Below are 27,424 nucleotides of genomic sequence, written 5' to 3' on the forward strand. Positions count from 1 at the left end.
TGTCAACACGCAGCGCCCGCCGCGCCCGCGGGGCCGGGCCGGGCCGGGCCGAGCGCAGGGACCCGCCCGAACCGAGCCGAACCGAGCCGAACCGAGCCCAGCCGAACCCAGCTCAGCCCAACAGAGACGGGCCGCGCCCGCCCGAACGCAGCCGAACGGGGCCGGGCCGAGCCGAGCCGATCCGATCCCGGCCGAACCCAGTGCAGCCGAGCACAACCGAACCCGGCCGAACCGCGCCGAACCCAGCCGAGCCCGCCCGAGCTCAGCCGAACCGGGCCGGGCCGAGCCGACCCAGCCGAACCGAACCGAACCAAACCGAACCGAACCGGAGCGGGCCGAACCCTGCCGCACGGAACCGGCCGAGCCCGGCCAAGCCCGGCTCAGCCCAGCCGTTCCGAACGGAGCCGAGCCGTTCCGACCTGTTCCGAGCGGCGGCGAGCGCGCGGGGCGGGTCCCGGTCCCCCCCGGCCGCTCCGTGACTAAATAAGGCCGATGGCGCGGCGCGCACCGGGCGGGTAGCGCGGGGGGGCCCCGGCCCCGCCGCCCCTCCGGCTCCCCGCCCCGGACCCCCCGGCCCCGCAGCGCCGCGCCGGGGCGGGCGGGGTCCGGCCGCGGGCCGGGAGGGCCCCCCGGTGCCGGGGCCCCCCGGAGCGGCGCCGTCCTTGGCTCAAAGGGCAGCGGGACCCCCCGCGGCGCGGGGCCCCCCGGCCCCCGGCCCCCCCGCCCGCCGGCGCTGCCCATGGGCCCGGCACGATGCCGGTGCGGCGGGGGCACGTCGCCCCCCAGAACACCTTCCTGGACACCATCATCCGCAAGTTCGAGGGGCAGAGTGAGTGGGGGGCGAGGGGGACCGGGGGCGGGAGCGAGGGGGGGCGAGGGGGAACCGCGCGGGGGGGGCATCGGGAGACACCGGGAGACACTGGGGAGCACCAGGCAGGGAGGGCAGTGAGGGGACAATGGCCCTGCGTGGGTTTGAGGCGACGGGGACAAGCCCGGCAGGAGGGACCCTGCTCGCCCTGGCGTCCCGGAGTCCCCAGCTCGGGTGGGCTTGGGGTGACGGGGACAACCCTGGCTGGCGGGGGATTCCTGCCTGCCCTGCCCTCCAGCAGCCCCCGGCTCTGGGCTGCCAGAACTGGGCCTTCCCCAGTCCCCGAGGTGTGGAGCCCCCAGCACCAGCTCAGGCTGCTGTGCGACTGGGGGTCCCACTGGCCCGTGCCCCCCACACTGCCCAGCAGCAGCTGCAGGGTGACCTGGCAGAGTGGGGGCTCCGGGACACTGAAAATCGGGGGATTCCCAGCGCCTCTCTGGGGTCAGGCCCTGGGCACCCCCAGCCTGGAGACGGGGCAGGGATGTGGGGGGATGCTGCCCCTGGGTCGGGCTGGAGGTGTCACCTGCTGGGGGACAGGCTGTGCTCGGGGGTCTGGCCTGGCTGAGCCGCTGCCCTCGGGGTGAGGTGCTGGGGGCCCCAGGGTCCCCATGGTAGTGGTGCCCCTAAGGGGTCTCTGCAGTTGTGGGGGTCCCCGTGGTGATGAGGGGGTCCTGGGGTCCCTGCTCTTCGGGGTCCCTGTGAGGAGTCTGTAGTGGTTGGGTCCCTGCTCTTCGGGGTTCCCTGTTGTTGGGGGTTCCCTGCTCTTGGAGGCCCCTGTGAGGTTTCTGTAGCTGTTGGGGGGGGGGGTCCCTGCTGTTTGGGGGTCCCTGTGAGGTGTCTGTAGCGATTGGGTCCCTGCTCTTGGAGGGGCCCTGCCGTGCTGGGAGCCCCTGGGTCCCCGTGGCTATGGGGTCCCTGTGATGGAGGGATCCCAGCGGTTCTGGGGTCCCCACGGTGATGATGGCACCAGCTTGGGGGTCCCTGGGGAGCGAGTGGGATGATTCATGGCGGGGTGTCCCTGGGAAACCCAGAGCCGTGGGTGGGTGGGGGGCTCCGGCCTGACCCGCGCCCCCCTGTCCCTCCAGGCCGCAAATTCATCATCGGGAACGCGCGAGTGGAGAACTGCGCCGTGATCTACTGCAACGAGGGCTTCTGCCGGCTCTGCGGGTACTCGCGGGCCGAGGTGATGCAGCAGCCCAGCACCTGCGACTTCCTGCACGGGCCCCGCACGCAGCGCCGCGCCGCCGCCCAGATCGCACAGGCGCTGCTGGGCGCCGAGGAGCGCAAGGTGGAGATCTGCTTCTACCGCAAGGATGGTACGGACCCGCGCTGGGGCACCGCGGCGACAGCGGGGACAGCGGGGACAGGGGAGGGGGCTGCGCTGAGCACCGTGGCAACGGGGGCACTGCCCCTCCCGGGGGCCTGCGCTGGGACAGGGGCACAGGGACACGGCTGGGTGGCAGGGGCTGTGGGCACAGGGACACGGCTGGGTGGCAAGGGCTGTGGGCGCAAATGGGGACCCAGGGGACCCTGGCAGCCCCGGGGGCTCACAGCGCTCTCCAGCCCCGCGGTGGCTCCCAGCAGGGTGAGAACCTGGCGCTAGTGGCTCCAGACGGGCACCAGCCCCCTGCGAGCCCTCAGCCCCTCCTGGTGCCACAGTGGCCCCAAGGTGGGCCCAGGGAGGCACCAGGTGTTGTGGGTCCGGGGTTGTGGGGTGCAGTGATCCCCGGGGGTGCAGGGGGCTGTGTCACCTGCAGCAAGGACAGGGCAGGAGGGGGCTGAGCTGGTGTCACAGTGCCACCATCCCCGCGGGGCTGTGTGGAACACCCGGCAGGCGCCATCCCGGGGTCCCTGTGCCCTGCAGAGCCCGGGCAGGGCTGGCTCCCCGCCTCGGTAGTGCCGGTGCTTCCCCTCCGCGTGGCCCCGTGCCAGTGCCAGGTGTCCCGGCTGTCACCACAGCTGTCCCGGCTCTGGGCACACGGCCCCGGTTCCGGTGTAAACAAAGCCGGTGCCAGCTGCCGGCGTAGCCGCAGCGCCGTGCAGAGCCCTGTGGGGTGGGCTGGGGCCAGAGGCTCCCCTCGTGGCCCTGGGACCCCCACCCTGCTGCCTGGCTGTGCCTGCTCCCCCGTGCCCCTTGGACTGGGCGGTGCCGGGGCTCTGGGGCACGGGGGGACACGGGTGCCCCCCTGGCGCCGTGTTGTGCCCTCGTTAGGGTGACACTGATCGGCCTGCCAGGTGCCACCGGCTGTGCCACAGGGGTGGGGGAAAGGGGGCTCCTGCCTGGGGCCTCCCCTGGGTCCCCAGAGAGCTCGACACCCCCTGAGCAGTGTGGGGGTCTCACCCCTTACCAGCCCTCGTGTGCTGCCAGGCAGAGGAGGGACAGGGGGTTCCCAGAAGTGATGGGGGGTCCCTGCCCCTGCCAGCCCTCGGGAGCTTCTGTGGGTTCTGGGGGTGCTCTGGGAGCCCCCACCGGGACAGGGGCAGTCCGTGGGGTCCGTCTGTCCCTTGGGATGGGGAGGGACCCTTGGCGGTGAGTTGGGTCTGGGGGGTCCTGGTGCTGCGGGGGGTGCCGGCCCTGGGGGTGCAGTGATGCCACCGCGGGGGTCTCCTCCCCGTGCTGCCAGCCACGGTGTGAGGGTGCTGGGGGGCTCCCCTCGCTGCACGGGGCTCCCCGGGCTCCGTGGGGCGGGGACCTTGTTGCCGTGGCTCCGGCACGCCCGGTGCCCCCGGTGTCGCTGCCGTCCCACGGGGGCCCTCGGGACCGTGCTGTGGTGCTGACCGGCAGCCTGCAGGCCCCAGCCGAGCCCCTGGGCTGCGCCGGTGCCCGGTGCCGTGTGCTGCTGGCTGGAGCCGTGCTGGAGCCGCCGCGGCTCCGCGCTGCTGCTGCTGCTGCTGCTGCTGCTGCTGCAGCCATTTGTCTTTGCGACGTGTTGTTTACGGTGCCGGGGACGCGCGGAGGTCACGGCGCCCGTGGGGCACCTGTGTCCCCACAGGGGCACCTCAGGGACCCCGGGCTGCCTGGGGACAGGCAGGGGGCACAGAGACCCCCAGTGGCCTTTGGGGACCCCCGCGCGTGGCCCCCGGTGTTGGTGCGGGGCGGGAGCACCGAGGGCTGAGTGGGGGCCCTGTGTCACTGTGCCACCTCGGGGACACCCTGTGTCCCCAGCCTGGCCGCAGGCCGGGGGTGCAGGTGGCTCCTGGTGCGGGGCTGCGGGTCCCGGGGCAGTGGGTGCGGTGGGGGGAGCAGGGATGGGGGCCAGGGGGGTCCCCCCGCTTTGGGGGTCCCGGTGCCCCGTGCCGGTCACGGGGAGCGCTGGGGGTGCTGGGGGTGCAGTGTGGGGGTGCAGTGGGATTTGGGGCGCAGCTCTGGAGGTCGGTGGTGCACTTAGGGTGAGGGGGGCAAGGGGCACGGCTCCCATTGCAGAGGGGTACCCTGTGCCCCTGCGGTCCCCCCGTGCCCCCTGTGCCCCGGGAGCGGCCCTCACCAGCAGCTGGACCGGAGCTCTCGGCCCTGAGGGCCCCAAGGCTCCCGCGGGGGCGGATGGAGCCGCAGCGGCCCCGGCTCGGTGGCACTAATCCCCTCACAGTGCTGGCTCTGCCAGGACCCCGTGCCGCCCCGTGCCGCCCCGTGCCACCCCGCGCTGGCCCGCGGCCCCGCGTGCGTCAGGGAATCCCCCCGCCGCGGGCACGGCGGCGGGGACAGTGCCAGCTGGCACCCGCCGTGCCAGGCGGCCGGGCCCGATGCCAGCCGGGGGGACACCGTCAGCGGGACTCGGTGCTTGGCGCCACCCGCGTGTCCCCCGGCACCTCCCACCCGTGCCCCCTCAGGGTGAGGGGTGCCGGGGGCAGCAGGATGCCCCCCTCGTCCCCCAGAGGTTGCCCCGGGCTGCCCTGGGCACCCCCAATTCCCGCCCCCGCCCCCAGCTGTGGCACCGGATTAACGCCACAGCTGTTAACGAGTTCTGAGCGGATTAACCCTGCCCGGCACCCCCAGAGCCCCCCCGGTCCCCCCCGGCGCCGCTGCCCACGCACGGACACGGCACGGCGTTTGGGGGGAGAAAGGGGGCACCCCCGCCCTCCCGTGCCTCAGTTTCCCCCCGCGGTGGGGCTGCAGTGGGGCTGTCTGGTGGGGTCAGCGTTGGGGGGCGGGCAGGGGTGATCCCGGGGAGGGGCAGGAGGGGGGTTCAGCAGGAATGGGGGGGCAGGAGGGGGTGCCCAGCAGGGACAGGGACAGTGACAGCGTCTCCCGGGATGTTCGGGGCCAGGCAGGGGTGCCCAGCAGGGGCAGGGACAGCATCTCCCGGGATGTTCGGGGCCAGGCAGGGGTGCCCAGCAGGGACAGGGACAGGGACAGTGTCTCCCGGGATGTTCGGGGCCAGGCAGGGGTGCCCTCCCAGGTGGGGGTGCCACCTCCCCGTGTCACTGTGCCCCCCTCCCCGCAGGCAGCTCCTTCCCGTGCCTGGTGGACGTGGTGCCGGTGAAGAACGAGGATGGCACCGTCATCATGTTCATCCTCAACTTCGAGGCCGTGAGGGAACCTGAGCCCGGGGAGGCCCCGACCCCCAGCACCAACCACTGGGTGACCCCGGCCCCCTGGGGCCCTGCAGGTGCGGGGACACGGGTGGGGACACAGGGCAGCCACCGGGGCTGGGGACATGGGACTGGGGACACAGGGCAGCCGTCAGGGTGGGGACACCGGGTCACCCCCAGGTATGGGGACAGGGACACCAGGTCACCCCCAGGTATGGGGGCACAGGGACACGGGGTCACCCCCGGGTATGGGGGCACAGGGACACCGGGTCACCCCCAGGTGTGGGACACAGGGACACCGGGTCACCCCCTCCTTCTGGGTTCCTGCAGGGGCAATGGGGTCAGTGCCACCGGGCTGGTGTCAGGCCGTGTCCTGCTGCCCCCACGTCCCACGTGTTGCTTTGGGGCACATGGGGACAGTGGCAGCACCGTGGGGAGGGGGTCAGACCCTGTCCCCAGCCCCAGCCCTGTCCCCGGGGTGCAGCTGATCCCTGCGGCTGGAGCAGCACCGGGTGGGGTTTGGAGCTGCTCCTGCCCGTGTCCCCAGCCCGGGTGTGACCCGGCCCTGTCCCTCTCGGTGTGCAGCTGATCCCTGCGGCTGGAGCAGCACCGGGTGGGGTTTGGAGCTGGGTTCTGCCCCTGTCCCCGGCCCAGGCGTGACCCGGCCCTGTCCCTCCCCAGGACGCAGCCGGTCCTTGCGGCTGAAGCTGCTGGCGCTCACGGGCAGCCGCCAGTCGCTGCCGCCGACCCCGAGCCCCCGGACCCGGGACGTGGCGTGAGTGGCCGCGACCGGGGCTCCGGAGCCGCTGGCGCGGAGCCGGCCCCGCCCGCCGCCAGCGACTTCCGCGGCCGAGGACGCCTCCGGCCGCTGGAGCCCGCGAGCCGGGGAGCGTCCCGAGGACGAGGCGGCGCTGATGGGGGACCCCGGCAGCCGCCGGTGCCGCACGTCCAGCCACCGGGTGGGCGCCTCAGCCACGGGGCCGAAGCGCCTGGCGGCTGGGCGCCGCCAACCACAGCCTGGCCGGCCGCTCCCCGGGGAGCCCGGTCCGGGAGCCTCGCAGCCTCGCTGCGGGCTGTTGAGGCCACAAGGGTACGGGGAAAGCGCGCCACAGCCGCCACGCCAGCGCCAGCGCCGGCGACACGCCGCACCGGGCTCGGCACGGGGACACGGGCCCCGTGGACAGGGGCGCCCGTGGGGCACGGGGACAGCCGCCGGGCTGGGGACACGGGGACAGCTACAGCCACCGGACTGGGGACACGGGGACAGCCGCCGGGCTGGGGACACGGGGCAGCCACCGGGCTGGGGACATGGGGACAGCTACAGCCACCGGACTGGGGACACGGGACTGGGGACACAGAGACAGCCATAGGGGTGGGGACACAGGGCAGCCACAGCCAGGGACCCTGGGGACCCCCATCCCACCGCCCCACAGCAGGGGCTGGGGACACCCCCCATGACCCCAGACCCTCCTGGCCCATCCTGCAGCCCCCTGAGCCCCAGGGTGGATTCAGCCTGGGAATCACCTCGGGAGTCACCTCTTTGGCCTCAGAGCTCGTTAAGGGTAATAAGATAAGGGACAATTATTGTAATGACATTAAAGGTAACTGAGAGCAGCTCTGCAGGCCCCTGGGGGGCCCGCGGGCTGGTGACACGGGCTGGTGACACACGGGCCGGTGGCAAAGAGGCTGGTGACACGGTTGGGGGTCTGTCCCCACCCTGGGGCTCTGCATTCCCTTCACCTGCCGTGGGACCCCAGCCCTGGGAGCTGTGGGACCCCTGCCGCAGGAGCCCAGGGGAGCTGTGGGAGCTGCCCCGCGGATCCAGGCTCTGTGCCGCGGTGGCGGTGCCCTGCCGTGTGACAGCGCGGTGCCGGTGTGTCCCCTGCAGGCGCAGTGGCCGCCGTGCGCAGCGCTCTGCTCAACTCCACGTCGGACTCGGACCTGGCGCGGTTCCGGGCCATCGGCCGCATCCCCCAGATCACCCTCAACTTCATGGACCTGCAGCCGGGGGGGCTGCTGGCCCCGCCCCCGGCCCCCCGGCCCATCATCGCCCCCACCAAACTGCGCGACCGCACCCACAACGTCACCGAGAAGGTCACTCAGGTGAGACCCGGACCGGGGACAGGTGACACAGGTGACACGGGTGACACGGGTGAGCCCCGGGGGCTGTGGAGAGCCCCGGGGTTGGGGGGAGCTGACTGGGTGATGCTGGAGGTGATGCCAGACGTGGCCAAGTGGTGACAAAGGTTACCGGGGAATGCCATGGTGGCCAGGTGCTGCTGGAGGCGGCCAGGTGACGCCAGGTGGCACCAGGTGACGCCAGGTGCCCGGGAGGTGCCGGAGGTGGCACGTGGTGCGGACACGGCTGGGCTGTACCGAGGCGTCCGGGCAGTTTCGGTGATGCTGTGGCCAGGCCGTGCCAGGATGGCCCAGCAGTGACAAAGTGTCCGAGCTGTGACAAGATGTCCAGGCGGTGCTGGAGGTGGTGGCCGAGTGCTGCCAGAGTGTCCGGGTGATGCCAGAATTGTCCGAGTGGTGCCAAACTGACCAGACGGTGCCAAGGTGGCTCAGTGATGCTGGGGGGACTGGCCAGGGATCGTGACCGTGGTGTTCAGGGGCGGTGGGTGCTGTGGCTGGGGGCAGCTGGGTCCGGGACAGTCCCTGGGGGGCTCCCAGCGGGATGCAGGGGGCAGACACCCCCCGGAGCCGCCGTGCCCCTGGCCTCGGTGCCGTTGTGCCCTTGGCCCCGGAGCTGCCGTGCCCCTAGCCCCGGAGCCGCCGTGCCCCTAGCCCCGTGCTGCCGTGCCGCTGGCCCCGGTGCCGTTGTGCCCCTGGCCCCGGTGCCGTTGTGCCCCTCACCGCGGTGCCCCGGGCCCCGGTGCTGCCGTGCCGCTGGCCCCGGTGCTGCCGTGCCCCTGGCCCCGGGTGCCCCCTGGGTGCCGCCCCCTGGCCCCGGAGCTGCCGTGCCCCTGGCCCCGGAGCTGTTGTGCCCCTGGCCCCGGTGCCGTTGTGCCCCTAGCCCCGGAGCTGCTGTGCCCCTGGCCCCGGTGCCGTGCCGCTGGCCCCGGTGCCGTTGTGCCCCTGGCCCCGGTGCTGCCGTGCCGCTGGCCCCGGTGCCGTGCCGGCCGGGTGCCAGGCACTGGCGGCCGCCGCTAATCCGCGGCCCGTTGTGTAACCGCCATCTGCCGCGGGAGCAGGAGGCGCCGCTTAATTACACCCTGATTTCCCTCCGCTAATGATCCGGGGGGCCTGCGGCCCCGGGCATCCCCGGGGGCCGTGCGGGGTGGGGAGCCGCTGCCCGTCCCGCCCCGCGGTGTCCCCGAGCTCCCGCGCCCGGGCTGTCCCCGGGGTCCCCGGCAGCTGCCGGGGGACGGAGCGGGGACAGAGCAGCCCCGGCGCATCTGCCCGGCCCCCTCGGGCCCCCCGGCCCCGCACCTGCCCGCACACGTGAGGGGCCCCGTGGGGAGCCCCGCTCCACCCGGAGCTCCAGGCCGGGCTCCGGGGCTCCCCGCGCCGGTGCCAGAGCAGCCGCAGGGCCCTCGGTGGGACGGGGGGACCCTTCTGGGGGTGGCACCCCCCTCACTCCGCATCCCCGCCCCCCCAGCTCCTCACGGAACCTCTTGATTGCCTCGGCCGTGATTAATGTGCCGCCAGGGTGACGCTGAGCTCGCACTTCCCCGCCGTAGCCTCGGGGCCATGAGGGGACACGGGGGAGCACGGCTGCGGTCACCGGGCCGGGCTGTGCCCCTCGGAACGGCGGGGGAGCCTCGGGGTGCCCCGGCTGTGCGCTCGGGGGGCACGGACACCGGGGACACGGCACAGGGGGCGTGGGGCTGTCGCGGGCCCGGGCACGGCTCGGCCCCTCGGGTCGGTGGCACTGGGGACAGGCTGTCCCTGCAGCGGCACCGTGATTCACCCGCGGGGCCGGAGCCAAGCGCCCGTCAAGGTCACCGCGCTCTGGGTGACAGTGACAGGGGCCTGGTGTGGCCGTGACAGGCCCACGGCTCATGGGACCCCCGGGAACTCCTGCTCCGTTCTGGAGGGGATCCCTGGGTGGGGCAGGATCGGGCGGGGGGGCCCCAGCCCCGCTCAGGGTGTGTGGGGAGCCGGCGGTGCCACCAGCCCGGGCGCGTCACTGCGGGATCGCTGGCTGTTGGGGGCGACTTGGGGACACCAGGGACCCCCCAGTGCAGGACGAGTCCTGCCGAGCCCGGCCCCGCTGGCACCGGCTGGGTGGGCGGGGGCGCTGCCCCCCAGGTCTCTCTCGTTGGGGCTGGGGGTGCCGGGGGGGTCGGGCGGGCGCAGCCGTGGGGCACTGCCAGGGCTGGGCGGCGGCCAGGGACACGGGGACACCGGGAGCCGTGAATCAGCCGGGGCTGCCAGGGCCAGCTCACCGCTACCGTCACTGTCCGTGTCCCCGTCACTGTCCGTGTCCCCACCACCACTGTCCCCGTCCCCTTCCCCTTCATCCTCCATCCCCGTCCCCACCCCGCCGTGCCAGCGCTGTGCCAGTCACACCTCGGGGATCCCTCCCGGATCCTGGGGGGCCTCAGGTGCCGCTGGCAGCGGGCGGGGGGCGGCGGTGGAGCAGGCGGGGAGGGCACCGGTGCCGCGGGCGCCCCCCGTGCCCCACCTCGGCCCGGTGTCCCCGCGGGGCCGTTCCCGGGCGCTCCCGGTCCCTCCTCCGGGGAGTGGCGAGGGCTGCAGCCGGGGGGGCCCGGCGGGGGCGCGCGGCGGGAGGGGCTCGGGGGTCCCGCCCGCTCCATCTGCCGCGCGCGGGCCGGGGGGGCGCGGGGACCCCCGGAGCGCGGCCATGGCCCCGGCGCGGCGCGACAGCGGCGAGCGCGGCGAGCGCCCCGACGGGGAGCGGCGGGAGCGGGTCCGCCGCGCCGTGCGGGTCTCCAGCCTGGTGGCACAGGAGGTACGGGCTGTCCGCGGCGCATCTGGGGCTACGGGAGGCGCGGGGGGCCGCGGGGGTCCCCACCGGGAGGAAGAGCGGGACCCCCGGTTTGTACCGGCGCACGTGGGCTGGGGTCCGGGGGGCGTCCCCCGCCGGCACGGGGGAAACGGAGCGGGGGGGCACAGGGGGTCGTGGGGGCGGCTCTGGGGGGATCGGGGGCTCTGGGGAGGGTCCCCCCGCCGGGGAATCGGGGTCCCGTTGTCTTTTCCCCGTGCGCGGGCTCGGCGTGCCGGGGCTGTCTCCCCGCCGGGATGGAGGGCACGGAGCGCTGGGCACAGCGGTGGGCGCTGCAGGCGGCTCCGGGGGGCTCCGGGGGGCTCCGGGGGTCTCCCCGCGGTGGGAACGGGGCCCCGCTGGCGTCCCACAGCGCGCGGGCACGGGGGTGTCCCCACGCCGGGATGGGGGACAGGGGGGCGGGCACCGGGGATCGCGGCCGGAGTGTTGGGATGGGTTTGGTGGTGCCGGGATTTCGGGGGGTGTCTCCCCCCACGGGGGGAACGGGGACCCGCAATTTGTCCTGCCACGCGTGGGTGCGCGGTGTCCCCACGCCGGGCTGGGGGACGCGGAGCAGGGGCTGGCACTGCGGGTCGCAGCAGCGGCTCTGAGGGGCTGCGGGGGACTGGGGGTCCCGAGGGGGCCTGGAGGGTCCCCGCTGGGGAAGCGGCTCCTGTGGCTCCGGTGGCTGCTCCCGTCCTCAGGGCTGTGGGGTCCCGGGGGTGCCCCCGCACTCGGAATCAGGGCACTGGCGGTTGTGCAGGGCGACTCTGGGGGTCCAGGGGGTCTGGGCCCCCCAGTGACCCCCGGGGTTGGGGCATAACCCCTCATGGGTCCCCACTGCCCACCTGGTGCCCCGGCCGGGCCCGAAGCTGTGTCCCGCTGTGCCGCGGTGGCTGCGGTGTGCCGAGGGATAACGGCCCGCGGCTGGCGGGGCCTCTGCTGTGTCCCGGGCGGTCCCCAGAGTGTCCCGGGCGGTCCCCAGAGTGTCCCAGGTCCTCGCAGCCGTTCCCTGGCCGTGGCCGTGGCTTTGGGGTGGATGTGGGTCAGTGCCAGCGTCACCGGGCAGGGGTCGGGGCCGGGGCGGGCGCACCGCCCCCAGGGACGTCACCCCGTCCCCCAGGGACGTCCCCCTGTCACGGGGCTTGTCCCCCACCGTGCCGCGGGTGCCAGAGGCAGCGGGTGCCACTGTCGCTGGCCGCCCGGGCGGCCCCGTGTGCCCCGTGCCCATGTCGGGGGGTCCCGAGGGCGCTGCGACGCCGCAGCTCAGCGCCGTGAGTAGCCCGATGGCACCTGGGGACAGCAGCGCGGGGAGGGGGCGCTGGGGGGGTTCCCCAGCACGGGATGTCTGTGTCGGGGTGTCCCCGCACTGCTCTGGTGTCACTGGCGATAGCCGGCACTGCCCTGGTGGTGCCCACAGCGGGTGACAGCTGCCAGGTGGCAGGGATGGCACGGGGGTCACTGTCCCTCTGGCTGGGGGTGTCCCCGGGCCCCAGTGCCTCAGGGACAGTGCCGGGGGGTGTCAGTGTCCAGGCTGGGGAGGGCTGGGGCTCCTAGACCCTGGTGGGGCATGGGCTGGGTGCCAGGGCCTGGCCAGGGCACGCATGGGGTACCCAGGGAGGTTGGGCTACCCAGGCAGCTGTGGGGTACCTGCCAGGGCTGGTGTTGGGTGCCTGTGGGTGCTGGTACCGGCTGGGCAGGATTTGGGGCTCTGTGGCTGTGGGGCACTCCCTGGGGCAGGATTTGGGGCTCTGTGGCCGTGGATTTGGGGCTCTGTGGCTGTGGGGCACTCCCTGGGGCAGGGTTTGGGGCTCTGTGGCTGTGGGGCACTCCCTGGGGCAGGGTTTGGGGCTCTGGGACTGTCAGGTCCCTGCCAGAGCAGGGGTGGGGGTCCCTGCCGGGTGCTGGGGGTCCCTGCTGGGCGGGCCTGGGGGACCAGGGGCCGGGCAGTGACAGAGGGGGTGTCGGTGCCCTCAGGGGTGCAGGGGGCTCAGCCAGGGTCTCGGGGGGCTCTCGGGGGATGCAGGGGTCGGTCAGGGTCTCGGGGGGTGCAGCCTGCCCCTGCCCCTGCCCCTGTCCCGGCCCGGTTTTTGGGGTGCCCGTGGGCGCAGGTGTCTGGGTCGCGGCAGGTGCGGCGCCGGGTGTCCCGGGGGGCGGCGGTGTCACCGCAGGTGTCGGGGACGCGTCACCGGGGCGGGACGTGTCGCCGCGTGTTGCCGAACGTGTCACCGGCACCGCCGCCATCTGTGTCACCGTGACTGACGGGTGTCGGGGCGGGGGGGCGGCACCGGGTCCGGGGCGCTCGGGATGTCGCCGCATATCGGCTCTGTCCCGACATACGCACCGGGACGGGGGTCCTACCTGGGCTTGGGGTGTCCCCAACCCCTGTTCATGGCACCCCCGAGTCCTGCTGGCATGGGAGGGGCTGGGGGCTGTCCCCAGGCCTGGGGGACCCGCTGGGCTGGGGGCTGCCCCGCCAGTTGGGGATCTGGGGACCGCACGGCTGGGGTCAGGGGGGTCTGTGCGTGTCCCCGTGCGGGCGGGGGGCTGGCACGGGCAGGGGGGTCCAGGACAGTCCCTCGGCCTCGCTGGGAGCCCCGGGAAGGGGCAGGGGCTGCGCTGGGGGTGCTGACGCGGTGCTGGGGCGGGGGACGCGTTCTGGGGGGTTCCAGGTGTACCTGTGGGGCCCATGCGTGCGGGTGTAGTGTGGGGGGCTGTGACTGAGTGGGGGTCCCAGTTCGGGGTCCCGCGGTGGGGGTTGCTCTCATGGGGCCCACGCGGCTCGGGCAGGGAGCGGGGGGGGGGTCTCTCCCGGCAGACGGCGGGACCCCCCCGGCCCCGGGGCCTTCCGCGGCCCCCGCCCCCCACGCCGAAGGCCGGGATTTGTCCCACTTTGCCGCGGCAGCTGCGATAAATTTAGCGGCAGGAGCGGCTGGTGGCTGGAAACGCCCCCCGCCCCTCCCCCGCTGTCCCCCCCCCCCCGTGCCCTCCCCTCCCCCGCTGTCCCCCTGTCCCCTCCCCCTCCCTCCGGGCCGGCACAGCCAGGGGGGCTCCGGCACTCGGGGTTGGGGTCCCCCCCGGGGACACCCCCGGGCTCCCTGCTGGCGCCGGGGGGGGGGCTCTGTGCCCCGGTACCTGTCACCCCCGTGTCCCGGTACCCGTCACCCCCGTGTCCCGGTACCCGTCACCCCCGTGCCCCGGTACCTGTCACCCCCCATGCCCCGGTACCTGTCACCCCCGTGCCCCGGTACCCGTCACCCCCGTGTCCCGGTACCTGTCACCCCCGTGCCCCGGTACAGGTCACCCCCGTGCCCCGGTACCTGTCACCCCCTCCCCGTACCCATCACCCCGTGCCCCGGTACCCGTCACCCCCGTGCCCGGTACCTGTCACCCCCATGCCCCGTACCCGTCACCCCGTGCCCTACCTGTCACCCCCCCCGTACCTGTACCCGTCGTACCTGTCACCCCCGTTTCCCTCCCGTACCTGTCACCCCTGTGCCCCTCATCCCCTCCCCGGTACCCGCCCCCGTGCCCCGGTACCTGTCACCCCCGTGCCCCGGTACCTGTCACCCCCCGTGTCCCGGTACCTGTCACCCCCGTGCCCCGGTACCCGTCACCCCCCGTGCCCCGGTACCTGTCACCCCGCTCAGGTCACCCCGTGTCCCGGTACCTGTCACCCCCGTGCCCCGGTACCTGTCACCCCCCGTGTCCCGGTACCTGTCACCCCCTGTCCCGGTACCGTCACTCCCCGTGTCCGTACCCGTCACCCCCGTGCCCCCGTCCACCCCCCGGTCCCGGTGCCTGTCACTCCCGTGTCCGGTACCCGTCACCCCCCGTGCCCCGGTACCCGTCAGCCCCCGTGTCCCGGTACCTGTCACCCCCGTGTGCCTGCACTCCTACCCGTCCCCCCGTCTTGTACCCCTCTCCGTACCCCCGTGCCGACTGTACTTTTGTTTCTGTACTGGTCCCACCCCCGTCCCCGTACCCGTCACCCCCGTGCTGTTCCTGTCCGTACCCGCCCCCCGGCCCTACCTGTCACCCCCCGTGTCCCGGTACCTGTCACCCCCGTGCCCCGGTACCTGTCACCCCCCGTGTCCCGGTACCTGTCACCCCCGTGCCCCGGTACAGGTCACCCCCGTGCCTCGGTACCCGTCACCCCCCGTGTCCCGGTACATGTCACCCCCGTGTCCCCAGGACCCCTGGCACCCGTCCCACCCCCGGGGAGCGCACCTGGGGCTCGGGGGGTGTTGGGGTGCAGCCCCCCAGGAGGGGCTGGGAACGGGGACCCCGCACGCGGGGCACGGGTGGCCGCGTCCCTTTGTCGCACGGCGCGTGGGGACACGGGTGGCAGCGGGAATCCCCCGCGTGGGGGTGGCGGCTGTGACGCAGGAGCTGCCGTGTGTCCCAGTGCTGTCATCGCGTGTCACTGCGTGTCTTGGCGCTGCGTGCCTGTGTCACCGCGTGTCACCGCGTGTCCCAGTGCCATCACTCTGTGTCCCTGGCGCTGCGTGCCTGTGTCACCGTGTGTCACCGTGTGTCACCGTGTGTCCCGGTGCCATCACCGCATGTCCCAGCACTGTCGCCGTGTGTTCCCAGCACTGCGTGTCCCATCACCCCGTGGCTGTTCGCCATGAGGCCACCGCGGCTGGTGGCCCCTGGGGACAGAGGTGACAGGGCCTGTGTCCCGGGGGGCTGTGGCAGTGGGGGACATGTTCTGGCTGGGATGGGAACGGCATCCCGGCCTGTGGGCACTGCATGGGCGGGGGACATCCCTGGCGTGTCCCTGGCCCGGGTGTGGCCCGTGACGCCCTGCTGGTTGCCACGGGCAGCGCTGTCCCCGCACACCTGGGGCAGGTGGGGGTGCCTGGGTGCCGGGGGCGCCCAGGGGCTGCCGGGGGTTGTGATGTCGCAGCCCGTGCCGTGTCGCCCGAGGGCAGCCCCAGCCGCCGCGCTGTCCCCGCGCTGTCCCCGCGCTGTCCCCGCGAGCCGGGGGGGCCGGGGGGCGCTGGGGGGCCGGGGGGGCAGCCCTGGCCGTGGCCGTGGCAGCGGCAGCGGAGCAGCCTGGGAAAAATTTCCGCCCCAATAATTCCTGTCGGCTCCGGCGGAGCGCGGCTTGCGCACCGCGCCGGGGGTCCCCGCTCCCGCCGGGGGTCCCCATCGCCACCGGGGGTCCCGGGGCACGCGATGGGCGCGGGGCCGGGCCGGGGGGGTCCCTGGCAGCCCCGGGCCGGCGGGGGCTGACCCCGCTGCCCCCTCCCCGAGGATGCTGCCCGCGCTCCTGCAGCTGCTGCAGGAGTTCCCGGGCGCCTCCCCCGCGCCCCCCCGGGCCGGGCCGCCCCCCGGGCCCTGCCCCATGCCCGGGGTCCCGCTCTGCAGCGCCTGCCTGGGGCTCCGCCGCGATGGCACCGGGCACGGACAGCAGGAGCAGGTACCGGTACCGGCCCTTCCTGCGCCCCGGACCCGGCGGGGGTGGGGGTGCCGCGGGGGTGGGGGCTCTGCGCCCACCCGAGACCTGGGGGGGCTGTGGGGGCCGTGGGCAGTGGTTCGGGAGGCTTTGGGCTTACATAAAGCTCTGGCTCTGCTGACGGGGGCACCCCGGACCCTCAGGGTCCCCTCGGGGCTGGGGGCCGATGGGGGGTGTTGTACCCATCCCCTCCCGGTGGCGCGGCACCAGATGGAGCCCCGCGATGGGCCCGGAGGGACAAGGGGACCCCCGGGAGGGCAGGGGCACCGTGACCCCCACAGGGCAGAATGGGGCTGTGACCCCTGTGGGGCACAGGACGGGGGGCCCTGGGTCACCCCCTGCCGCCTCTCACCCTTGCCGTGGGGCTGTGCCTGGTGATGGACCCTGTGGACCCCCCAGGCACCCCCAGGCGTGGCCCAGACCCCACAGGGACCCCCGGGGTTGTGCCCTTGGGACGTGCAGGCGTTCTGCACAGGGACAGGCGCGTGGGGAGGGGTCTGTGCCCTCCAGGTGCAAATGCCAGGGGGAGGCCGTGCCCCTGAGGGGGGAGGCCATGGCTGGGGGCACGGAGCTGGGGCACAGCACAGCATCGGGGGGTGGGAGCTGCCCTGGTGCTGTTTGTGGGGCAGGAGGGGGTTGTGGGGCAGCTCTGTGGTGTGGGGGGGCTTTGTCCCACCTGTGCCCCCCTGTTCCCCCCGGTCACACGTGGTGGTGTCCCTGCACCCCTCATTGCCTGTGCTGGGCTCCCTCTGCCCCCCAGAGTCACAGAACGTTGGTTTTGGGAAGGACCTTTAAGACCACAAGGTCCAGTGATGAACACCCAGAGCAAAGGCGGTCTGGGCAGGAGGCTCCTGACCCAGGTCCCCACCTGTCCCCATGCTGGGGGTGTGAGCCCTGCAGCAGCACTGTCCCCCCTGCAGCCCCCCACGTGCCTTTCCTTGCCCTTGTTGGGGTCCCACCTCACCCCAGAGTGTCACAGCACTGCTGAGGCTGCAAAGGCTCCCCAGAACCCCTGGGTCCAGCCCTGACCCACCATGGCCAGCACCCAGCCCTGACCCACCCTGAGCAACACTCAGCACTGACCCACCATGGCCAAGGTCCAGCACTGACCCACCGTGGCCAACACCCAGCACTGACCCACCGTGGCCAAAGCCACTGTCCCACGGCCCAGGCGCCACAGAGGTCGGGGTTGGGGTCACAGGGGCAGGGTGCTGTGGGGTGCTGCGCTGCAGGCTGAGCCCTGTGTCCCCCTGTCCCAGGTGCTGTCCCTGGGTGCCGATGTGCTCCCCGAGTACAAGCTGCAGGCGCCGCGCATCCACCGCTGGACCATCCTGCACTACAGCCCCTTCAAGGCCGTGTGGGACTGGCTGATCCTGCTGCTGGTCATCTACACGGCCATCTTCACGCCCTACTCGGCCGCCTTCCTGCTCAGCGACTCGGAGGAGGCGCAGCGCCACCACTGCGGCTACTCCTGCAGCCCGCTCAACGTGGTGGACCTCATCGTGGACATCATGTTCATCATCGACATCCTCATCAACTTCCGCACCACCTACGTCAACTCCAACGAGGAGGTGGTCAGCCACCCCGCCAAGATCGCCATCCACTACTTCAAGGGCTGGTTCCTCATCGACATGGTGGCCGCCATCCCCTTCGACCTGCTCATCTTCGGCTCCGGCTCCGAGGAGGTGACAGGGGACACGGGGACAGGGGGACAGGGCACACGGGCACATGGGGACACGGGGACACAGGGTCCCAGCCCCGCTGGCTGGGCAGTGCTGCTCTGGGGGTCTGCGGTGTGTCCAGGGTCCCACCCGTGCCCCCAGTGCTGGGGTGCATGTTGGGGTGGCGGGGGCTGTTCCTGAGTGCTGGGTCCTCCTGTGGGGAGTGCTGGGGGGTCCCGCATGCACCCCCAGGCCAGGACACCACAGTGCCCCTGGTGATGCCTTAACCTCCTGCCCAGACCCCCTGAACCCCCTGCCCAGACCCCCCTGAACCCCCTGCCCAGATCCCCCCCAGAACCTCCTGCCGAGACCCCCTGAACCCCCTGCCCAGACCCCCCTGAACCCCCTGCCCAGACCCCCTGATCCTGCTTCCCAGACCCCCCTGAACCCCCTGCCCAGATCCCCCCCTGAACCCCCTGCCCAGACCCCCTGAACCCCCTGCCCAGATCCCCCCTGAACCCCTGCCCAGACCCCCAAATCCCCTGCCCAGACCCCCTGAACCCCCCTGCCCAGATCCCCCCTGAACCCCCTGCCCAGACCCCCTGATCCTCCTTCCCAGACCCCCTGAACCCCCTGCCCAGACCCCCTGAACCCCCTGCCCAACCCCCTGAACCCCCCTGCCCAGACCCCTGCCTTTCCCCAGACCTGCAACCCCCGGAACCGCCCCTGAGCCCAGCCCACCTTTGCTCTGGGTGAGACAGCAGGGACACCAGGGGCTGATGTGGGGAGGGGGACAGGGGCTCATGGCCCCCTCTGCCCTACCAGGGGTCTGTGGGGGCTCTCTGGCTCTGGTGAGCTCCCTTTCCTCCCTGCCCAGACACCCTGGGGGGCACCTGGGGCAGGGGGAGAGCCCCGGAATGGAGGTGCCTGCCTTGGGGCAGGGGTCCCCCACCCTTTTGGGGTTCTGAGGGCGTCTCTTCGCTGTCACCCTCTCCCCTTTTTTCTGTCCCCCAGACAATGACGCTGGTGGGGCTGCTGATGGGGGGAGAGAGCATGGAACCCCCCCAGCCCTCTTCAGCCCTCTGGGGATCCCCGGGTATCCCGCCCCCTGTAACCCTTTCCCTGCCGCTCCCCAGACCACGACCCTGATCGGGCTGCTGGTATGAGGAGAGAGCATGGAGCCCCCTGACCCTCTGTGGGTCCCCGGGGTGTCCCCACCCCTGTAACCCTTTCTGTGCCATTCCCCAGAGCACGATGCTCATCGGGCTGCCGATGGGGGGAGAGAGGATAGAACCCCCCTCTCTGTTCTGTGTATCCCCAGGGTATCCCCACTCCTGTAACCCTTTCCCTGCCGTTCCCAGACCACAGCACCGATCGGGCTGCTGATGTGGGGAGAGAGGATGGAACCTCAGCCCTCTGTGTGTCCCCAGGGTATCCCCACCCCTGTAACCCTTTCCCTGCCGTTCCCAGACCACGACGCTGATCGGGCTGCTGAAGACGGCGCGGCTGCTGCGGCTGGTGCGGGTGGCGCGGAAGCTGGACCGCTACTCGGAGTACGGAGCAGCCGTGCTGTTCCTGCTCATGTGCACCTTCGCCCTGATCGCGCACTGGCTGGCCTGCATCTGGTACGCCATCGGCAACGTGGAGGGGCAGCGCACGGGCTGGCTGCACGCGCTGGGACAGCAGATCGGCAAGCCCCTGAACGGCAGCTTCGGGCCCTCCATCAAGGACAAGTACGTCACGGCGCTCTACTTCACCTTCAGCAGCCTCACCAGCGTGGGCTTCGGCAACGTGTCCCCCAACACCAACTCCGAGAAGATCTTCTCCATCTGCGTCATGCTGATCGGATGTGAGTGCCCCGGGCTGTGAGTGGGTGTGCCTGCGCTCCTGGGTGTGCAGGGGCACCTGGGTGTGCAGCCAGGTCTGTGTGAGTGTGCGCTGCTCGCCTGGGTGTGTGTGAGCACCTGAGTGTGAGCGCTGTGTGAGTGTGTGCTGCAACACCCAGGTGTGTGTGAGCACCTGTGTGTGTGTCAGAGCTGTGTGAGTGTGTGCTGCACACCTGGGTGTGTGTGAGCACCTGTGTGTGTGTGAGCACCTGAGTGTGAGCGCTGTGTGAGTGTGTGCTGCAACACCCAGGTGTGTGTGAGCACCTGTGTGTGTGTCAGAGCTGTGTGAGTGTGTGCTGCACACCTGGGTGAGTGTGTGCTGCACACCCGGGTGTGTGTGAGCACCTGTGTGTGTGTCAGAGCTGTGTGAGTGTGTGCTGCACACCCGGGTGTGTGTGGGCACCTGCGTGTGTCAGAGCTGTGTGAGTGTGTGCTGCACACCTGGGTGTGTGTGAGCACCTGTGTGTGTGTGAGTACCTGGGTGTGTGTCAGAGCTGTGTGAGTGTGTGCTGCACACCCGGGTGTGTGTGGGCACCTGCGTGTGCAGCCGGGTGCGTGTGAGAGCCCCGGGGGTCTTGGCAACCATCCCCCAACACCAGCTCTGAGTACAACCAGCTCCAGGAGATCTCCTCCATCTGCATCGTGCTGATGGGGTGTGAGAGCACCCGTGAGTGTGCAGAGCTGTATGTGTACCCTCACACTTGTGTGTGTGCACCCCTGTAATTGTGCAAACCTGTGTGTGTCCCCACTCCTGTGAGTGTGCAGAGCTGTGTGTGTCCCCACTCCTGTGAGTGTGCAGAGCTGTGTGTGTCCCCACACCTGTGTGTGTGCAAACCTGTGTGTGTCCCCACTCCTGTGAGTGTGCAGAGCTGTGTGTGTCCCCACACGGTTACACATGTGGTGGGGCTGCAGGATCACCCCCAGGCTCAGTTTTGGGGCTGTCCCTGTTTGACACCTTCACTGATGCTCTGGGGATCAGGGCCCCTCGTGGCCTGTCCTCAGGTGACACAGGTGGCTCTGCTGGGGACAGGAGGCTCTGCAGAGATCCATGGGCTGGGGACATCTGTTCCCACACCAGCCCCATGGAACATTCCTGAGGGAGCTGGGAAGGGGCTGTAGAATCCCTGAGGAGCTGGGAAGGGGCTGGAGAATCCCTGAGGGAGCTGGGAAGGGGCTGGAGAATCCCTGAGGGAGCTGGGAAGGGGCTGGAGAATCCCTGAGGGAGCTGGGAAGGGGCTGGAGAATCCCTGAGGGAGCTGGGAAGGGGCTGGAGAATCCCTGAGGAGCTGGGAAGGGGCTGGAGAATCCCTGAGGGAGCTGGGAAGGGGCTCAGCCTGGAGCAAAGGAGGCTCAGGGGGACCTTGTGGCTCTGCACAGCTCCTGCCAGGAGGGCACAGCCGGGGAGGTTGGGCTCTGCTCCCAGGGAGCAGGGACCTCAAGGGTTGCCAGGGGAGGTTCAGGTTGGATATTGGGAAAATTCCTTCCCTAGAAGGGTGATCTGGCCCTGGCCCAGCTGCCCAGGGCCATGGTGGAGTCCCCATTGGTGAAGGGATTTGAAAACCCTGTAGATGTGGCACTTGGGGACATGGTCAGTGGTGGCCTTGGCAGTGCTGGGGGACAGGTGGGCTCAGGCATCTGAGAATTCCCTGGATGACTCTTGGCACTGACGATGACAATGATGCCCCTCCATGACCATGGGGACCCTCACAATTATGGGGTCTGGTGACAGTGGGAACCCGTGTGATGATGGGGACTGCTGTGACAGTGGGCACTCCTGTGCTGATGGGGACACTCCTGTGCTGATGGGGACACTCCTGTGCTGATGGCACCCCCGTGACAAAGGGCACTCTCTGGTGATGGACCCCCCCTGTGACGGCGGGGACCCCCAGTGACAGTGGGGACCCCATGACAATGGGCACCCTCCACAGTGATGGGTATCCCACACTACAGCCGTGGCAGCAGTGGGGGTTTGGGGGGGTTTGTGGGGGTTTGGGGGTGCAGAGCCCCCCGACATGTCCCCCAGCACCGATGTGGGGCAGTGTCCTCGGGAGCACCTCGGTCACCACCCAGGGACACGGGGACGGGGACACGGGGCCCCTGCAGCCCGGCCCGGGGGTGGCAGTGGGGGTCTGGGGGGCTCGGGGGTGCCATCCTGACGCTGCCCCCCCAGCGCTGATGTACGCCAGCATCTTCGGGAACGTGTCGGCCATCATCCAGCGGCTGTACTCGGGCACGGCGCGCTACCACACGCAGATGCTGCGCGTGCGCGAGTTCATCCGCTTCCACCAGATCCCCAACCCGCTGCGCCAGCGCCTCGAGGAGTACTTCCAGCACGCCTGGTCCTACACCAACGGCATCGACATGAACGCGGTGAGGCCCCAGAAACACCCGAAAACACCCCAGGAACACCCCAAACCCCATGGGATCCCCAAAGCCCCCAGGCCTCAGCCCCCCTCCTCAGGGAGTGCTTCCAGCACGCCTGGTCCTACACCAACGGCATCGACATGAACGCGGTGAGACCCCAGAAACCACAGAAACACCTCAAAAACACCCCAAACCCCCTGGGACCCCTAAACCCCCCCTGGCCCTCAGCCCCTCTTCCAGCACGCCTGGTCCTGCACCAATGGCATCAACATGAACGCGGTGAGACCCCAAAAAACCCTCAGAACACCCCAAACCCCCTGGGACCCCTAAATCCCCAGGGCCCTCAGCCCCCCTCCTCAGGGAGCATTTCCAGCACACCTGCTCCTGCACCAGTGGCATCGGCGTGACCGTGGTGTGAGCCCCAAAAAACCCCCAAAACACCCCGAAACCCCCGTGGGACCCCCAAACCCCCCCGGCCCTCAGCCCCTCTTTCAGCCCGCCTGCTCCTGCGCCAGCAGCACGGGTGTGACCGCAGCGAGGCCCTGCGGACCCCTGCAAGCTGCCCCAGCGCTGGGACCCCCGAGCTGTGTGCCCGCTGAGCCCCGGTGCCCCGCAGGTGCTGAAGGGGTTCCCCGAGTGCCTGCAGGCCGACATCTGCCTGCACCTGAACCGCAGCCTGCTGCAGAACTGCGCGCCGTTCCGCGGCGCCACCAAGGGCTGCCTGCGGGCGCTCGCCATGAAGTTCAAGACCACGCACGCCCCGCCCGGGGACACGCTGGTGCACGCCGGGGACGTGCTCACCGCGCTCTACTTCATCTCCCGCGGCTCCATCGAGATCCTGCGCGGCGACGTCGTGGTCGCCATCCTGGGTGAGCCCCCCCAGAAGGGCCCCGGGGGTCCCGCCGTGCCCCGTGGGGCAGCAGCCGCTGCCTTTGGGGGTCCCGCGTGCCCCAAGGGGGACAGCGCATCTCCTGGAGACCCCCCCGGTGCTCCTCGGGTGGCACCAGACCTGCCCCTGAGGGATCCCCCCATCCCGGGACCCCCCGGTGCTGGGGAAAGCCCAGACTGAGCCCCCTCTTGGGGACCCCCCATCTCCTGGGGACCCCCGAAAGCCCAGACTGACCCCCCCTCCTGGGGACCCCCCAAAGCCCAGACTGAGCCCACATCTTGGGGACCCCCCAAAGCCCAGACTGACCCCCCCCCCCATCTTGGGGACCCCCAAAGCCCAGACTGAGCCCCCCTCCTGGGGACCACCCAAAGCCCACACTGAGCCCACATCTTGGGGATCCCCAAAGCCCAGAGTGACCGCCCCCCATCTTGGGGACCCCCAGCCCCCCGGGGCCCCCCAGGCCTGTGCGCACCCCGAGTGTCCCCCCGGTGGCAGTCTGGCTCCCAGGCACGCCGAGTGACTCCTGCCCCTCCCGGCCCCCCCAGCTTTGGGGTCACCGCTGTGGGTCCCCCCAGCCCCGCTCACAGCCAGGGACCCCTCAGTCCCTCCCTGGGTGTCCCCCCCAGGTCAGGAGGACCCCTTGGGGAGCCGAGGGGTGGCGGGGGCAGTGCTGAGCCCCGTGCCCCCCGTGCCCCCCAGGTAAGAACGACACCTTCGGGGAGCCGCTGCACCTGCACGCCCGGCCCGGGAAGTCGCGGGCGGACGTGCGGGCGCTCACCTACTGCGACCTGCACAAGATCCTGCGCGAGGACCTGCTCGAGGTGCTCGACATGTACCCCGAGTTCTCCGACCGCTTCTGGGGCACCCTCGAGATCACCTTCAACCTGCGCGACGTGAGGGGGGTTCCAAAACACGGGGGGTCCCAAAACACGGGGGGTCCCAAAACACGGGGGGTCCCGAGCAAGCCGGGAGGTCCGAGTGAACCGGGGGGTCCCGGAAATGGGTGGTCCTGGACAAATAGGGGGGTTCAGAGCAAGCCGAGGGGGGTCCTGACCAGTTTGGAGGGTCCTGAGCAAACTGGGGATCTTGGGGCAGTTGGGGGAGTTCGGAGCAGGTTGTTGGGGGTTTCAGCGGTCTTGGGGGGTTCTGAGCGAGCCAGGAGAGCCCTGGGAGAGGCTGGGGGTCCTGAGCAGGCTGGGGGTCCTGAGCAGGTTGAGGGTCCTGAGCAGGTTGAGGGTCCTGAGCAGGCTGGGGGGTCCTGAGCAGGCTGGGGGTCCTGAGCAATTTTGGGTGGGGGGTCCTGAGCAAGGGAGGGGGCGCTGAGCCAGTTGTGAGGGGCTGGGGAGCTCGGGGCCGGCTCGGGCAGCCCCCGACGGTTCCTCCCGTGCCCCCCGTGCAGACCAACATGATCCCCGGCTCCCCGGGCAGCGACGAGCTGGACGGAGGCTTCTCCCGGCTGCGGCGCCGCAAGCTCTCCTTCCGCCGGCGCCCCGAGAAAGGTGGGCTCGGGGGGCGGGACCCCCGGCGTGGCCGCTCGGTGGCCCGGCCCTGACCCCGCTCTGTGCCCCGCAGACGCCGCCAGCCCCGGCGAGTCCCGGGCGCTGCGGGGGGACGGCGGGGGGGGCCAAGCGCCCGGAGCGCCCCGGGGCCCGGCCGAGTGGGACCCCCCCAGCCCCTCCAGCTGCGGCTCCAGTGACGAGGAGGAGCCCCCCGCGCCCCCTCCGGGCGCCACCGCGCTGTCCCCGTTCCGCAGCGCCCCCCCGGCGCCCCCCGAGCCCGAGGAGCGGGGCGGCAGCGACATGTGCAACCCGCTCTCAGGTGGGTCTGGGCTCGGGGTGGGGCGGCCTTTCCTCCCCTCCTCGCTCGGGGCTCTCAGGACACCCCAAACCCTGGCACTGCTGTCCCCAGCCCTGCCCCAGCCCCTGTCACCTGTCCGCTGCTCCCTGTGCCCCCCTCAGCCGGGCTCGGGCAGTCCCCACTCCTTCCCTCCCTCCTCGGGGTCCTGTGACCCCCCAAAACTGCAGCACAGCCTGGCTCCCCACCCCTGACCCCCCCTCACAGCGCCCCTGCACCCCCGCAGCCCTCCGGGTGAAAGTTGGGGTGGGGTGGGGGTTCCCCACTCGTGCTCTCCTCACTCAGGGTTCCAGAGCTGCCCCCCAAACCTTGAACCCTCCCCATTCTCAGCCCTGCACCCCTCAGCTGGGGACAGGGGTCTCTGGTTGGGCAGGGGGGTCCCAATCCTCCCCTCCCTGTTTAAGGCTGTGGAGCCCCCCCAGAGCCCCAGCCCCCCCTCCCCACGCCTCCCCCAGGCCCCTGGATCCCCCGAACCTCCCCCCTCATTTCCCCACCCCCCAAACCCATTCGCCCCCCTCCTGTTCCAGGCGCCTTCTCGGGGGTCTCCAACATCTTCAGTTTTTGGGGTGACACCCGGGGCCGCCAGTACCAGGAGCTGCCCCGCTGTTCCCACGGGCCCCCCCCAAACCCCCCCCCGACCCTGACCCGCCGCCAGCGCTCCGACCTGGAATCCCGCTTGGATCTGCTCCAGAAACAGCTCAACAGGTAAACCTGGGGGGTCAGGGGGGACCCGAGGGGGGCCTCGGCCACTGGGACACCCTGGGAACACCCCCATTGCCAAAGGGGTCTGGAGAACCCTGAGCAGGAAAAGAAGGAAGGGGGACTCCCAGGCCAAACTGAGCCCCCCGAGCCACCTGAGAGAGGGGTGGGCATGGGGCGGGTGCCGGGGGTCCTGGGGGCGATGGGAAGGATGGGCTGGGGGTGCCGGGGGTCCTGGGGGCGATGGGAAGGATGGGTTGGGGGTCTCCCGTCTGATGCCGCGGCTGCCCCGCAGGCTGGAGTCCCGGCTGAGCTCGGACATCTCCTCCATCGTGCACCTGCTGCAGCGCCAGGTGCTGGTGCCGCCCGCCTACAGCGCCGTGACCTCCCCGCACCAGCCCCCCCCGGGGCCGCTGCCCCCCACCCTGCCCATCACCCCCATCCGCCCGCTCGCTCAGGTGAGCGACCGGGGGCGCCTGGCCTGGGGCGGTTCCCCTGTCCGACTCTGGGGGTTGGGGTCACCCCGGAGCCCCCCAGGCCGGGGTGGGCCTGGTTTGGGGGGCATCACTTTGTCTTGCTGTGCATCGCGGGCTGGGGTCACCCCGGAGCCCCCCAGGCCGGGGTGGGCCTGGTTTGGGGGGCATCACTTTGTCTTGCTGTGCATCGCGGGCTGGGGTCACCCCGGAGCCCCTCGGACTGGGGGTGCCGCCCCCCTGTGCCCCGCCGTGTCCCCCGGGGGTGTCGGTAGAGGGGGGAGCGCACCCCGAGCCCCCCCGGTGCCGGTGCCCCCACACTGACCCCCCCTTCCCGTTCCGCAGGTCCCGCGCCCCCCGCGCGCCCCGGACCCCCCGGACGTGGTGCTGCTGCTGGAGCCGCCCCCCCCGCGGCGCCGCTCCCTGCCCGGGGCGCTGCCCCCGCCCGCGGGGACCCCCCCGGGGACCCCCCCGCTGCAGAGACACTGCTCCGACCCTGGCAGCTAATGGGAGCGCCGGGGCGCGGCGGGACCCCCGGAGCCACGGGACCCCCGACCCCGGAAAGCGGGACCCCCGCAGCCCTCGGAGCCCAGGACGTGGGACCCCTGGAGCCCTCAGAGCGCGAGACACGGGACCCCCAGAGCCCAGGGCGGGGGACCCCCGACCCCGGAGTGTGGGAGCCCCGGAGCCCTCGGCCCGCAGCCCCGGGCGCCGCCACCCGGGAGCCCCGGAGTCACGGGATCCCCGGCTCCGGACCGTGGGACCGCCGGAGCCCTGCAAGTCCTGGAGCCCTGGGACCCCCAGCCCCGGAACGCGGGACCCCGGAGCCGCAGGAGCCCTGTCCCCAGCATGTGGGACCCCCAGAGCCCAGGCCGTGGGACACGCAGAGCCCTGGGACCCCAGAGCCCGGAATGGGGGCACACAGAGCCCCCAGCCCTGGGACCCCAGAACCCGGAATGGGGGCACACAGAGCCCCCAGCCCTGGGACCCCAGAACCCGGAATGGGGGCACACAGAGCCCCCGGCCCTGGGGTACCCGCCCCAGCCCTGGGACCCCAGAGCCCGGAATGGGGGCACACAGAGCCCCCAGCCCTGGGACCCCAGAGCCCGGAATGGGGGCACACAGAGCCCCCAGCCCTGGGACCCCAGAACCCGGAATGGGGGCACACAGAGCCCCCAGCCCTGGGACCCCTGAGCCCTCCCGGGCCCGGCCCGCCGGGGTTCCAGCCCCACGGACACTGCCCTCGGTGCGGGCGGCCAGCGGGGGAGCTCGGGGCCGCCGGGACCCCCCCGTTACCCCGCCCCATCCCGGGGCCCTGCCCCGGACTGTCAGACTGTGCTGCTCTTCCTCCTCCTCCTCCTCCTCGTGCTGCTCGCCGAGCCCCGGGGCGGCGGGGGGGCGCACAGGTGTGTGTGTGCACAAGTGTGCACAAGTGTGTGTGTGCACAGGTGTGTGTGCACAGATGTGCACAAGTGTGTGTGTGCACAGGTGTGTGTGTGAACAAGTGTGTGTGTGCACAGGCGTGCGTGTGCACAGATGTGCACAAGTGTGTGTGTGCACAGGTGTGTGTGTGCACAAGTGTGTGTGTGCACAGGTGTGCACAGGTGTGCACAGGTGTGTGTGTGCACAGGCGTGTGTGTGCACAGATGTGCACAAGTGTGTGTGTGCACAGGTGTGTGTGTGCACAGGTGTGTGTGTGCACAGGTGTGCACAGGTGTGTGTGTGCACAGGCGTGTGTGTGCACAGATGTGCACAAGTGTGTGTGTGCACAGGTGTGTGTGT

General features: G+C 71.8%; 1 protein-coding gene across 1 annotated transcript; it reads left to right on the forward strand.

Moving 5' to 3' along the window:
* The first annotated feature begins 708 nt into the window (after positions 1 to 708).
* Positions 709 to 26,149, forward strand: KCNH2 (potassium voltage-gated channel subfamily H member 2). The gene is made up of 16 exons (XM_030943042.1): positions 709 to 829; positions 1,954 to 2,184; positions 5,311 to 5,475; positions 6,080 to 6,173; positions 6,273 to 6,442; positions 7,287 to 7,501; positions 17,076 to 17,501; positions 18,948 to 19,326; positions 21,534 to 21,733; positions 22,344 to 22,596; positions 23,316 to 23,509; positions 24,016 to 24,115; positions 24,189 to 24,434; positions 24,998 to 25,175; positions 25,465 to 25,627; positions 25,988 to 26,149. The coding sequence occupies exons 1-16, from the start codon at positions 754 to 756 to the stop codon at positions 26,147 to 26,149; spliced, it is 3,252 nt and encodes a 1,083-aa protein (XP_030798902.1). The 5' UTR covers positions 709 to 753.
* Positions 26,150 to 27,424: the final 1,275 nt, after the last annotated feature.

Source organism: Camarhynchus parvulus, chromosome 2 (assembly GCF_901933205.1).
Source record: "Camarhynchus parvulus chromosome 2, STF_HiC, whole genome shotgun sequence".
Taxonomy (NCBI): Eukaryota; Metazoa; Chordata; class Aves; order Passeriformes; family Thraupidae; genus Camarhynchus; species Camarhynchus parvulus.

Excerpts from the sequence above, each read along its gene's own strand:
- KCNH2 (XM_030943042.1), top strand. The coding sequence starts at position 754 with ATGCCGGTGCGGCGGGGGCACGTCGCCCCCCAGAACACCTTCCTGGAC. Across the intron at positions 22,597-23,315 it reads CGTCGTGGTCGCCATCCTGG|GTAAGAACGACACCTTCGGG; the intron begins GTGAGCCCCCCC and ends CGTGCCCCCCAG. Across the intron at positions 25,176-25,464 it reads CTCCAGAAACAGCTCAACAG|GCTGGAGTCCCGGCTGAGCT; the intron begins GTAAACCTGGGG and ends GCTGCCCCGCAG.